This window comes from Fistularia commersonii, chromosome 7 (assembly GCF_037954325.1).
Source record: "Fistularia commersonii isolate RoL2024-O1a breed Wild chromosome 7, RoL_Fcom_v1.0, whole genome shotgun sequence".
NCBI classification, from domain to species: domain Eukaryota; kingdom Metazoa; phylum Chordata; class Actinopteri; order Syngnathiformes; family Fistulariidae; genus Fistularia; species Fistularia commersonii.
Genome location: NC_141290.1, coordinates 11,978,628 through 11,990,964, shown reverse-complemented (window position 1 = coordinate 11,990,964; position 12,337 = coordinate 11,978,628). Strand labels below are relative to the sequence as shown.

Genomic DNA, 12,337 nt, shown 5'->3' with positions numbered 1-12,337 from the left:
CTCTCTTCTCCAAACCAAAATGACACACACTCTTGCTCTCACATAATACTGCATGCACTCACGCATATACACACACACACACAAACTTGCTGCACATGCATGGAGCAGGACCAGCCCGGAGCGCCGCACAGTAGTGAGGCGACGGTGTGTGATTAAGAGCGGAGGGGTGGAGAGACAAGGAGAGAGAGAAAGAGAGAGAGAGAGAGAGAGAGAGAACATCAACTGTCCCTCTAAAGCAGCCGGAGGAGTGCACCCGCGTGGAGATGATGCATGAAGCGAGGCTTTTCAACTGAGGACACTCTTATCAGACCATGGAATCCAAAAAGTGGAGGTAGAAGAAAGAGAAGACGGGTCCAAAAAAAAAAAACCAAAAACAAAACAAAAAAACCCAATATTCATTTAAAGGATTACGGGACACTACACGAGCGCTTGTGTCATGGTGATACCCCGAATGCTCATCTCTTGTTGACAAGAGGTCTCTCCGTTTCCCTTGGATACACAGTTTGTTTTTCTAAGTTTTGTGATTGACGCCCGAGGAGAAAGCAAGCATGCAAAACGGACATTTCAGTCACATGTTGAGGGGGGTTTGGTTGCTCTGGCAAGGTGAGTTTTTAATTCAAATATCTCCTTTCATTTCTCCTGACACCATCATCGTCCTTTACTTGGTTGATCACAATATGAAAAACATTTTCTTTTTTTATTTTTACTGTGATCGATCAATGCTTTTTGTTAACTTATCGCAAAGTTTGTGCGATTTGATGTTTCTCAAGTCGAGCGCGCCTGTCAGAGCGCAATTCCAAGTATGAGAGCAACTTGCCGGGGTGTAAATCTTGTTATTACAATATAATCGTGAGAGATTTCCTGCCCCAAATCCAAATCTTTCGGTGTATTTTTTTTTTCTTGAAGTACCAAAACAGTAAGATAAATGCAGTCGGCCGTGTCAGAAATCAGCTTAACTTAAAGAGCACATGGCAGGGGATGAAAAAGAGGGGGTGCAGAGGAAGTCATTATGTAATTTGTCACAATTCAAATAATTTTTTTGCAAAGATCAGGGAGGACTTCTGACAAATAAAAACACGTCGTTCTACCGATGTTGGACTCGTGAATAGCCGGTCTGCCCCCCCGCCGCCTGTATGTCTTCAGAGTTGGTTTCCCCCCCCCGGAGCAGGGAAGCGTGGCCCTGGAACTAATGTTGCCATTATGTTAATGGTTAGAATAACAGGAGACAGCCATCGCTGACCCTACCTCGAGGCTACTGCGTGGATCTGATCGTCCAGCCGCCGCAGCCTTGGGTGCGGAAGCGCGGCGTTTTGGCCATCAGGCCTTGTTAGGGTGACGGGCATCAGGGAGACGGACAGGAGGAGGCATCTGCCCGCTTCCAATCATCATCCGGCACCTCGGCACCAGCCCCCCTTCAATTCCTCCTCTTCCTCCTCCTCCTCCATCCCCGGCTGCTCCAGCGGTGCACTGGTGGAGGCTTTTTTTTTTCTGTGTTTTCTTTTTCACCGCTCACGTCGAGTGGAGGAGACAGGCGCGGTTGAGTTGCTGGCCTTAAACAGATGCCGTACAGAGCTGAGCAGTTCTTCATCCCAGACAGAGGAGAACCAGTTGAAAGTATTTTTTTGCCAAAGCCAAACTTAATGGAATGTAACATTTCTTTTTCAGATTACTTTTTTTTTTTTTTGAAAGGAAGGTTACTGTCATGCCTGACAAAAGTTGCTCTTTAAAAACCGTGTTTCGCGTGGAGCCAATCTCCGCCCGCTGAGCTTCCTTTGAATGCAAAGCCTGACTTAAATCCCGCAAGCTTAATTTTTTAAGGAAGACAAATGTGACTAATTCGCTGTATGAAAGACAACAGACAATATTTGAACTGAAGTGGGGTTCTGGTGGGATGGGAACACACCATCCCACCCTGTCATTACCCAAACTAAAAATCTTTGATCATATTTATTTGAATAAAATTTTGGCAGCATTATTTCTGTTTTTCCTCACGAGTCCTCCTCCAAAATGTAACTTTCCACCGCAGCCTTTCCAAAACCCACCTACTGAATTAAGGTAAAAACGACATGGCATTGGCCCCAAAAAACACTACTCTAAGTCATTTTATTCTGAATTAAATTGCATCTTATAGCTCCTAATCCAGAGTCTAAGAGCTCACTTTGAATTCTTATTGTCATTTGCAGAACTCATATTGTCGCCTTCTTTCGCTTTTTCAGAAAACTGTACCATATGTTTGATAAGAAGTCGATTTAAGCCAAAAGAACAAATTTTTGCTAAAAAAAGGACTTAGGCAATCATTAGAAGAAGGAAACGATACTCAAAACCTTCACCTTAACGCTTGTGACAGTTGCGTTTTGAGTCTGCGATCGAACAAGTGACCGGGAGGCGAGTGTTTTCTGACCCGAGTGAAAGCAGGGGGCAGCGGCGTCCGCCGGTCGAAACCCCTTCTAGATCTCTTGTCTAAATAAACGAGGACGTCGGATTAACCAGCTTACGCTGTGATGAAAAGACAACAGTGGCCCTCCGGGGCGCGCTGGCCCTCAGACAGAGGAGTAGCCGTGGAAGCGTGAGACGCTCGCGTTAAAGCCTGAAAAAAGGACAACGGTGCAGGGGGAGGGGACTCGCAGTTACAATAACACTACAGGCCTAGCGTTCTGTGATAAACCTCTAAATCAACGTGACCTTTGTCTGACTTAAAAAAACCCTGCATGTGTGTGTGTGTGGGAGGGTTGTGTGGGGTGGGGAGGGGGCGTCCTGCTCCTTGTTACGATTACCAAGAGATAATTTCTGTCAGTGGCGCCAGATCAATGAAAGTGAGGTGACTCGAGTCCTTGCTGTGCAAATCGAAATACTTACATTACAGTCTCATTATTCATCCTAAAAAGTTTTTTGGGTGGGGGGGCTGGTGTTCACTGAGTCAGGGAATTTACTAGGGAGCTGGTATTGGCCTCATCTAGGTGCATTGTGCGTAACAGACAGAGATGGGGCAGCATTGGACCGCCCCATTGGGTTGGGGTGGAATCCTCCTCCGGAGGTCACGTGGGGTCGGATTCTGGAGCCAGGCTAATGTTAGCAGTGGATGGCTAACGTGCGTGCATGCATTTCAATAATGTTGTCATTTACTCAGAGTGCCAAATTGGTAGAAAAAGCTCTATATTCAAAAATTGAAATAAAAAAAAAAAAAAAAAAAAAAAAGTTTATCTTTGCAAGAATCTTCAAAATGCAATAAGAAAGCACAGATAAGATCCAAAAGTGCCTTTTTTTTTTTTTTTTAAATATGTGTTTTTCAAGCAACAGAGAAAGGGCGCAAATCGCGGCCGGTTATATTTCTTGATGCATTACAGATAAAACTGTCAAAAAAGAAGATAACATGGAGCAGGAACATATTTTCCATCAGTATGTGGGAGGTGGGACCTTTCGTTTCCAGCTGTTTGAAAAAAAAAAAAATTCATAACCAGATTAGGATTTTGCAAGATGTTACGGCCTCTTTTGACCTGTCGTTCCTCTGCCTCTGTGGAAATGCGAGGAAAGCAAACTCACGCACTCCTAATAGTTGATAGATTAGTGAAGGATCCCTCATGGCCGGGAGTGGATGGAGGTGGAGCAGAAGCTATAAAGATGTGAGAAACGGTCTTAAACTACCTAAATCAGGAGGACGCCTCGACCACTCAGGGTGCCCTAAATAAGCAGCAGTCAGAGAAGTATGTGGAACACAGGGGATCTCCGAGCTACCATAACGCTTAATATCCAAAGAAACATACACTTGCATCCTTCACATGACAACAAACCCTCCGCCCTGCCACTGACGCCAACGCCGCTCACCCTGCTGACCGGCTTCACTCCCCTCTTCAGCCACTGACAAACACACACACAGAGGAAAGAAGCGGAAAAACAGGCGGGGAAAGAAAAGAAGGAGGAATTTGAAATCCATCCAGGAGAAATGAGCCGTAAACATCACGGCTTTTCATCGGTCGGATGGGTGGGAGGGTGATGGTGGGGGGTGGCAATCAGCGCGGGGAGAGGCAAAGCAGCAGGCCGGGAGGGTGAAGGCACACCTCCGAGAGAGCCTTCAAAGCGCGGTGTCTCACGGAGCAGAGAAATGATGGATAGAAACTGTATGGGACAGAAAAGAATAATGTTAGTCAGACTGTGTAGATTTGAGAGCTATTGTTATTCAAATGAATACATATATATGAATATAATTATATCTGTGTGTGACCGTCAACATTGCACAATTGGTCCTATCCTTCCATTCATCAGCTTGCCCAGAAAAACCTAAAAACTTTTTTTTACTCCAGACAATTTTCAAATTTTGGACTTTAAAAATAATTGGATTCAGACTTTTTTTTTCAATCTACAAACTTTACATGCGTGAACAGATTTATTTGAGTTACAGCCTTGATAGTTCCACACCAAAATTAAGATTTGGGTTTAAAACGTATTGTGTTAGAGGGTTGCGAAAACATACATGCCATGTTTTCATTGTCTTTTTTTAAAAAAAAAAAGAAAAAATCCTCAGTGGAAGCCATGATGCATTTTTGTCAAATAAACAAGGGGCGCTGAGGATTTAAACCCCTGCATTTAATCACCCCCTCTCCCTCCGCAAGCCCCGAAAATAAAGTGCTTGGATCTTCTTGTTTTTACAGGAATAGCCGAGGAGGAACACAAAGCCGTATTTTTGACTCCGGTGATGCGGATGAGATATGAGAGACGGAGGGGGTGTGAGGGCTGCCAAACCATAATCGCAAATGCAAACAAACAAACAGAGCGCAGCCCGGAGGTCCTTTATAAATGGTATCCCTTCTGCAGTACAAATCAATGCGAGCAGTGTGTTTTTGCACGTGTGTGTGTGTTGGTCTGGATACAGGATGACTATGTGAGCCTAAAGACAGGTAGATTACTTTGGCCGGTCTTCAGTCGGATGGGCCCCGGGGCCGGCGGTGGCAGTTTGTTGTGGATGGTGATGGACTGACTCACAGACGGCTGCGCTGCCTCCTTGTGGCTGGACCATGATGGTGCTTTTCTGTTAACGTATCAGTGTCACTCACGGCTCCCGGCCTTCAGCCGTCAGTCATAGCCGCATATTGTAATCTGAGCACTGAAGACGGATTATTACGGGGGACAAGACTATATCACTGCCTAACCTGTCTTTATTGATCCATGTTGTAGGTGTTGACCTGCGACCCTTGAGTCAACTTGATTTAGGGACGTAACGTATATTTACGAATTGGCCAATAAACTATTCGATGACAATTTCACGACACAAAACAAACCATCTGCTTTATAGATTATCAAAAAAAAAAAAAAAAGGAAAAGCACACACATCGTTGGATATGTGTTACAGCGAGCGCAGTCAAACATGTGTTTTCATTCTCGTTTCCTGGAGCTGAATATTCCGGTTTCACAGCGCCACGGTAACGCAATAGCTGCGATCGACTCCGGCGAGCCCGTTTTTTTTTTTTTCAGGTTCACTGATGAAAGTGTGAATTTTCGATGAGCCCGGGCAATGATCTGATTCAAAGAGGCAGCTCCGTCGGGATGATTTGTGACATCATAAATGGTTTTGAGCAGATTCTGGAGTAAATATTCAGCATACATAAGTGTTACAGGCGATACCCGAAGCCTCCGGGCCACAACACTGCAAATGAGAAGCTGAGGTTTACTTATCGTGACTTTTACTGAGCTTCTCAATGAAAACCATTGGCTTGCTTGCGTTGCTTAAAATAAAATACGATATCATCCTGATCAACTTGGGAGACCAATTTATCTTTTTTAATTTACTTTTACTGCGATAAGAAAATAAAAATAAGAAGATTTTCACAAGCATTATTTACTTTTTTTTTTCAGATTATCATTATTATTTTAACATGTCTTTTAAACACAACAAATTATATTTCCTTTGGACAGAACTGTGACACTGGACTTATTGATACTGATTAATTGAGAAAAACCATAACGTCTGTTTCTTGATAAACTAAGACAAACTAAAGGCAAAACTGAATTTCGCTTTTGAAGGAGGAGAGTTCTGGAAAAAGACGTCCAGTTGCAATCTGACATTTACTAGGAGACCTCAATCTCAAAGCTAATAAATATTTGGTAGCTGTCAAATTAGGAAGTAGAAGCTATTATTTTCTGCAAGAACAAGCTCAGACACACATTTTGATTTTTGTTACCATTTAACTAAACATTTTGTGTGTGCGTGTGTGTGTGTGTGTGTGTGTGCATGAGCTTAGCAGGGATATTATATGTTTCGTTTGGGGAACTTTTTAATCCCCAAAGATAATTCTGTCCACCAGATGAGAAAAGCAGCAAAGTCTTAACTTTAAAGAATCCATGGCAGTAAAAAATTCTTGGCCTTGATTTTTATTTTCTCTAAAGTGATTTATCGGCCCCGCATCTTCAATTGTGTTGCCATTCCACTTTGCGTAAATCCTCGTCGTTGCACTTTGAATTTCTCCCGAGAAATTCACGGACGCTTCGCAGCACACCGAACGTCTCAATCCACGTGATATACTCCTCGCATTCATTCACATTGTACTCAGATTGTTTTGGAGAAGGCATAAAATTTAAGAGCCGCCCGCACCTTACGGGGACAGGATTGGCAGATAGCATTGGGAGGAATTTCAGAGGCAATAGTGGATGAAATACATCAGTGGGAGCAATTGCAGAGTATAACTAATGATATTTGACTGCATGCGTAGGAAGCAAAATAGTCCCCCATCTCCCCTAGATTGAGATTGGGGGTTGGGTATAATGCATTACAACATCGCCTCACTTGTGGTCGGAATAGGCCCTTTTGCAGGAGAATACTTAAAACCTCACGATGAGCAATTTTGTTTTACTAAGCTCTGCTTTTATGAGAGCTCTGGTAGTAAATGCAACCATATGCCTCCATTGGAATGAGATCCAAGAGAGCGAAAAGGGGGCTGAATGACAAGTGACCTCAAGAAACACTCTATAGAAATACTTTGGCAAAAACAGAAACTCAAATATAGAAACCCAAATGACTCCACATCACATACTGGAAGTTTTGCCTCTGCGTTCGCTCATCGCGCCCCCTCCGCCCCCTCCACGCCCCTTCGGCAACATGTTGCATGCAACTACAAAGGCCGGATAACGCAAAACAGACCGATTGGACGACTTGCAAAGAGCGGGGGAGGGGGCAAGGGGGGGATTAATTAATCCTGATTAGTATTTCTGCTCAGAGTCCCTCCCGCGGGAGTGCAGCGGGGCCCGATAGGCCCGGTTCCCCCTTCTCCAGCTGCAGGAGCGGGGAGAAACCAGCGAACACGTCACCGCCGCCGGGCAAATTGCAAACATGTTTTCGGTACACATGACAGGAAAAAGCCGTATTAATCATATCAGTAATTGACAGATAGCTTGAATTTGGATTAATGCACCCTGAGTTGAAATCTGGTCTGTGGTCGGAGAAAATACATCGTAACCATCGAGAGCCTTATCCTGCCGTGTGTGTGTGTGTGTGTGTGTGTGTGTGTGTGTGTGTGTGTATCAGGTGGAGGGTTGATGCTAAAAGCTTCAGCTGCACACATGTCTGCGGTCGTGGTCGGCATATGGGAAGCATTCTGAGTAAGAGAAGCAACCGAAAAAAAAAATCCGTGACACGAACAGGCTCAATAAACGTTCATCATCAGGCTCCTCCAGAAAAATCCATCAGCAAGTCGCACACTTTTTCGTTCAAAGCGCCTATTTTCCTTGATCTCCCCGTACTCACTCGCGAGACAGCCAACTGATCTGTTGCTCATCTGCTGACTTAAAAGTGAACACTCCAAGAACCGAGTCGCAGCTCAACAGGTGAAGGTCTCCATTCGTGTATTTCTAAAGCCACGAGAGAGCCGAACGGACCGTCACACACACACACACAAACACACAACCCTGAGAACACTGTGAAAGCAAAGAAACCATGAGCTATAAGGGAACAAATGAAAAAAGCAGATGCCGATTCAGAGAGCAGACGCGCGATCACAGGACGGAAAAGCCTTGCAAGAACACACACGTCTCAGGGATCTCGGTGACTATTTTTTTTCTCACATTGCAACCACAGGGGTGCAATTAGAAAAAAAAATTCTCTTTGCCTTTGTCCCGCTTGAAACGTCCGCCCCGTTATAGCCGACGAGGGACAACGGATCAATAGACGCCATATTGCTTTCAGTTGGACTAACTTCATTTCTGTGTTTGGGGAAAACTAGAGCGAGACCATTCATCATTTTAATTGTTTTTTGACACTCACTTTATTATCGGCAGATGTTATTGCTCGAGCCGGCCGCTGCTGTCTATTTGCTATATCCGAAGCCTGGAAGCACGTTTACATAAATACGTGCTACGCATTTTTTCATTTCAGCGGGCTCACGAAAAACACACCTACGCACAAACCCACTGCCTCCACGGCCAACCAAAAATGCTAGAACGGTAATGGTTGGAGCGACAAGCCAAAACCTTCTACGGCCGACATCCTTAAACACAGCTACGTATGGTTTCTATGGCACCCACCCGCCACCCACAACAACGACCAAAATTACAGCCTTGGAGCAGATTGAAGTCATCTAGAATAGAGTTTTCATAAAAACCAGGAAAGCATGAGAATATTTCCCTCCATTTGACGAAATGAAGAGGCTCGATCGTGGCCAGGGACCTTGTTTTTCATGTTTTCATGTTTCCAATAATGAAAAGCTGTGTTCACTTAATTGGATAATCGTGATGAGTTGTTGTTTTTTTCCCTTTCCTCTCCAGTTATGTTTGTGGCCGGGACTGGAAGTAAACTGTGGGAGGTGCCCACATCCTCCTTCACCTCCCATAACCGCAATGAAAGCCGTCTGTGGGAGCCTCACTGTCAGTACCGCCATCCGCAGGACAAAGTGAGGATCACGGCTGACGTGCCCCCGAGACTGGACGGAACATGGGTGTCAACAAGGTGTGTTCCTACGGACATGCCATGAACACCAAATAATGCGCCTAAAAACTGAATATCATTGGCAAGGAAAAACTGTGTTGATGAGAATTGTGTTTGTGCTGACATTACAGCTATAAATGTTCAGAATTTGCATCGTCCTATAATTTGTATATAGTGAGGAATGCGGAAACGACTGAAATAAAATATATAATCCGGTGACAAGGTAGCGCATCAATTCCAGCAGTGGGAAAATTCCTTGATATGGTTCTCATGAAAGAGGAAAATCTGATTGAGCTCATCCTGCATGGCCTTAAATCTGTGTGCACGATGCTTTGGGATGGAGACTAACAAGACTATCCAAATCATCCAAAATTTTTTTAACAGCATAATTCATCCCTATCCTGAGCTTGAGCTTATAGATCTAAGGTATTGTTTGTGTTAGCTGTATTTATATCGATCTCCTTCTCCTAATAGCGGTTGAATTATTCATTTGGTCATTATCTATACCGATTACCGCCACTCAGGTGGGCTGGAGTCTATCCCGCCGTGATTGGGTGGGGAAGTAGGGTTCACCAGCCAATCACGGAGGCCACAGAGACATGCAACCATTCAGTCATCATGATGCAATTATTTTCTCTGATTCATTCATCATATCCAGATACAACCGTTCACTCTCTCATTCACACATTTGGGCAATTCAGGGTCTTCACCGAACTTATATATGTTTTTGGACATTGGGAGGAAACTGGAGAAGTCGAAAAGAAAACCACGTAGATGTGGGGGAGAACATGCAAACCCCGCACAAAAAGGTGCCCTGTCAGAATCAAACCAGGAAAATTCTTCCAATATATTGCTTAATCTCTGAAACACATCATCTCCAGGTTTGCACGGCTGCTGATTAAAACTACATTAAAATTATAAATCACCGTACTTTGGTAGATAGTCAGTGGATTCTTCTACTCGATTTATTCTAACGTAAGGACTTCTGTCTTTGTGATAAATAAGCTCGCCAAGAAATATGTTCTCAGATTGACTAAAAAGCTACAAATAGTGAATAAACCGACCTCTCTTTCCTCAGATGTGAAGTTCGCCCGGGTCCAGAGTTCCTGATCAGGTCCTACACCTTTCACTCCACGCGTCACTTCCAGGCCCTGCAGCACTACTACACGGACAGCGGCTGCGACGACCCCGCCTACTCTCTGACCGTCAGGGGGAAGCTCCGTCTACGCCAGGCCTCCTGGATTACCGGAGGGGGCACCGAGAGTGAGCACCACCTCAGCAAGGTGGGCATCGTGGTTCACAGCCCGGCGGCCAAGCAGAGGCTGATGTCCAGGCTGCCGACGTCCTGCGTGAGCCTGGCCCTGGGACGGGCGGTGCCAGGGAAGGTGCACGACATGTACAACACCCGGGCCGGGAGGGCATGTCTAGAAGCGCTGGGGTTCTCCATGATGGAAATGGATCTGATCAGGGTGGAGACACGGCACCATAACCATGGGGGGAAGATCCAGGAGCTCTTCTTAGGAGATATACACACCGACTGGACGCAGAGGACCTTCTACAGACCGACGGGTTACCAGCAACCACTACAGAATGCCATGGTGAGAGAAGCTTTAAGCAATTTTTTTCTAAATGAATAAATCATCTGGCCCGATCTTTGAAAAATACTTCTCTAAATTTCGGAGAAATTGATTATCATACTTTATGTGAATACCACAGTGTTTTCAAAAAATAATATTCCATCAAAGAATGAAATGCCAAGTGGCAGTGATGCTTTCATGGGCATGTTACGATTTCACCAATGATTATTAACCAATCATTCACAAACACGCAAACTGTAACCACTATGACAAGCTGTTGAAGGTCCGATGGTTCCATTTGTCTTTTCAGCACCACATGCACCCGTGCCCTGTCTGCGCCCTGGTGTATCGCTCCACGGAGCAGCGCCCCCCCCAGTTGCCCCGCAGCCCGGCGGCTTCCTTTTCCCTGCGTGGTCAGTGGGTGAGCCAGCAGTGCGAAACCAGTCCTGCCGTCCTCTTCCTGACTCGAGAATTCACCTTTGACCCCGACCTGCACTCCTGGGAGGGCATCTACCGCCACTACACCGACCCCGCTTGCTCCCAGTCCACGTTCATCCTGAGGGCCTCCGGACACTACGCCCTGGGAAACCCGTCCGCCAAAGTGTCCGGAGCCAATGAGTATGTGTTCAAGGTCACCCAGGTGAAGGTCACAGCTAAGGAGGAACACACAGCCAAGCTGCTGAACAGCACCAGACCGGGAAAGTGCGGTCAAGCGGGGCGTTGGGAGGTCGGCGTGGAGCAGGACCTGACCCTGACCGCCGGTTGCACAGTGCTGGGCATCAAACTGCCGCACAAGGAGTACGAGCTCTTCAAGTTGGAGCTGGACAACAAGAAACATCCGTTGCTGTTCATCGGAGAGAGGCCGACGGACGGCTCCAGCCCCGACAGACCGCAGAGGAGACCCACCTCGTTTCAAGCCCCCTTGGTACTCTGCGGCGGGGGGGAAACTCAGGTGTCAGATCGCCACGGCTCAGGTTATAACAGCAAGCAAGTCCAGTTAGTAACCAATGGAACAGTGAGGCTGACACAGCTGGTGTTACTGGTGCTTGGATCAGCCCTGTGCAGCTGGGTCTGTGTTTATTAAGGACGCAGTTCAAAACCAAGCCTCTCACAATGCTGAAGTCATTGCTGGACAATTTTTCCTGGCAGCACCCACCCCTCTACCCCCCCGTTATTCTTCTGAAAATGAGATGTCAGCCCCAGGGATGCGCGTCGGTCAGGAAAAGTCATGTGACGTTCAAGGAATTCAAATCTTTCTGGGAGTTTACCTATCGCATTGGATCACCAGCTAGCTTCCAGACGCTGCCTTAAGGTTCACTCCGGGGACTCTTGACTATATCTCAACGTCTACCTAAAATAAAAACATATACGAGAGAGGTCGTGTATTAATAAAAAAAAAAATCTATATAAAAATTGTATCTCGGATCAATTCCTTTCTCATTTTTCTCGTCGAACTCTGTTTTCTTGCAATGCCGTTATTCCAAATCAACGTAACAAGGCTGTTCAGTCTTCGCTTCGAGAAACGTACCCGGCAGATCTCGGGGAGGGACAATCGGTACAACTCATGCACTTTGTAGAGAACCTTACTCTTCATTGTACTGGAAGGTAACACAGTCCAAAATGCCAGTTTTGTAATTACAATTCTAATCGTTGCCATGTTCGTTGGTTCAAAAAGCCACTGTGGTGTTAAATGTTGTGTCCCCTTTTAAAACCAATTAAATGAATATTTATTTTTCCCACCATATATACTGTTCTTTTTTGATAAGGAGATATTTTGTCTAATATTTGATGCAGTTCTGACATTTAAGCAGCGACTGATTTCTCTGTGTATTAAAAAATTAACTTCCCATAA

At 45.4% G+C, this 12,337-nt stretch overlaps 1 protein-coding gene across 1 annotated transcript; it reads left to right on the top strand.

Moving 5' to 3' along the window:
* Positions 1-257: 257 nt before the first annotated feature.
* On the top strand, positions 258-12,337 carry apcdd1l (adenomatosis polyposis coli down-regulated 1-like). Its single transcript, XM_086148830.1, has 4 exons — positions 258-603; positions 8,749-8,929; positions 9,987-10,506; positions 10,796-12,337. The coding sequence occupies exons 1-4, from the start codon at positions 549-551 to the stop codon at positions 11,567-11,569; spliced, it is 1,530 nt and encodes a 509-aa protein (XP_086004956.1). The 5' UTR covers positions 258-548; the 3' UTR covers positions 11,570-12,337.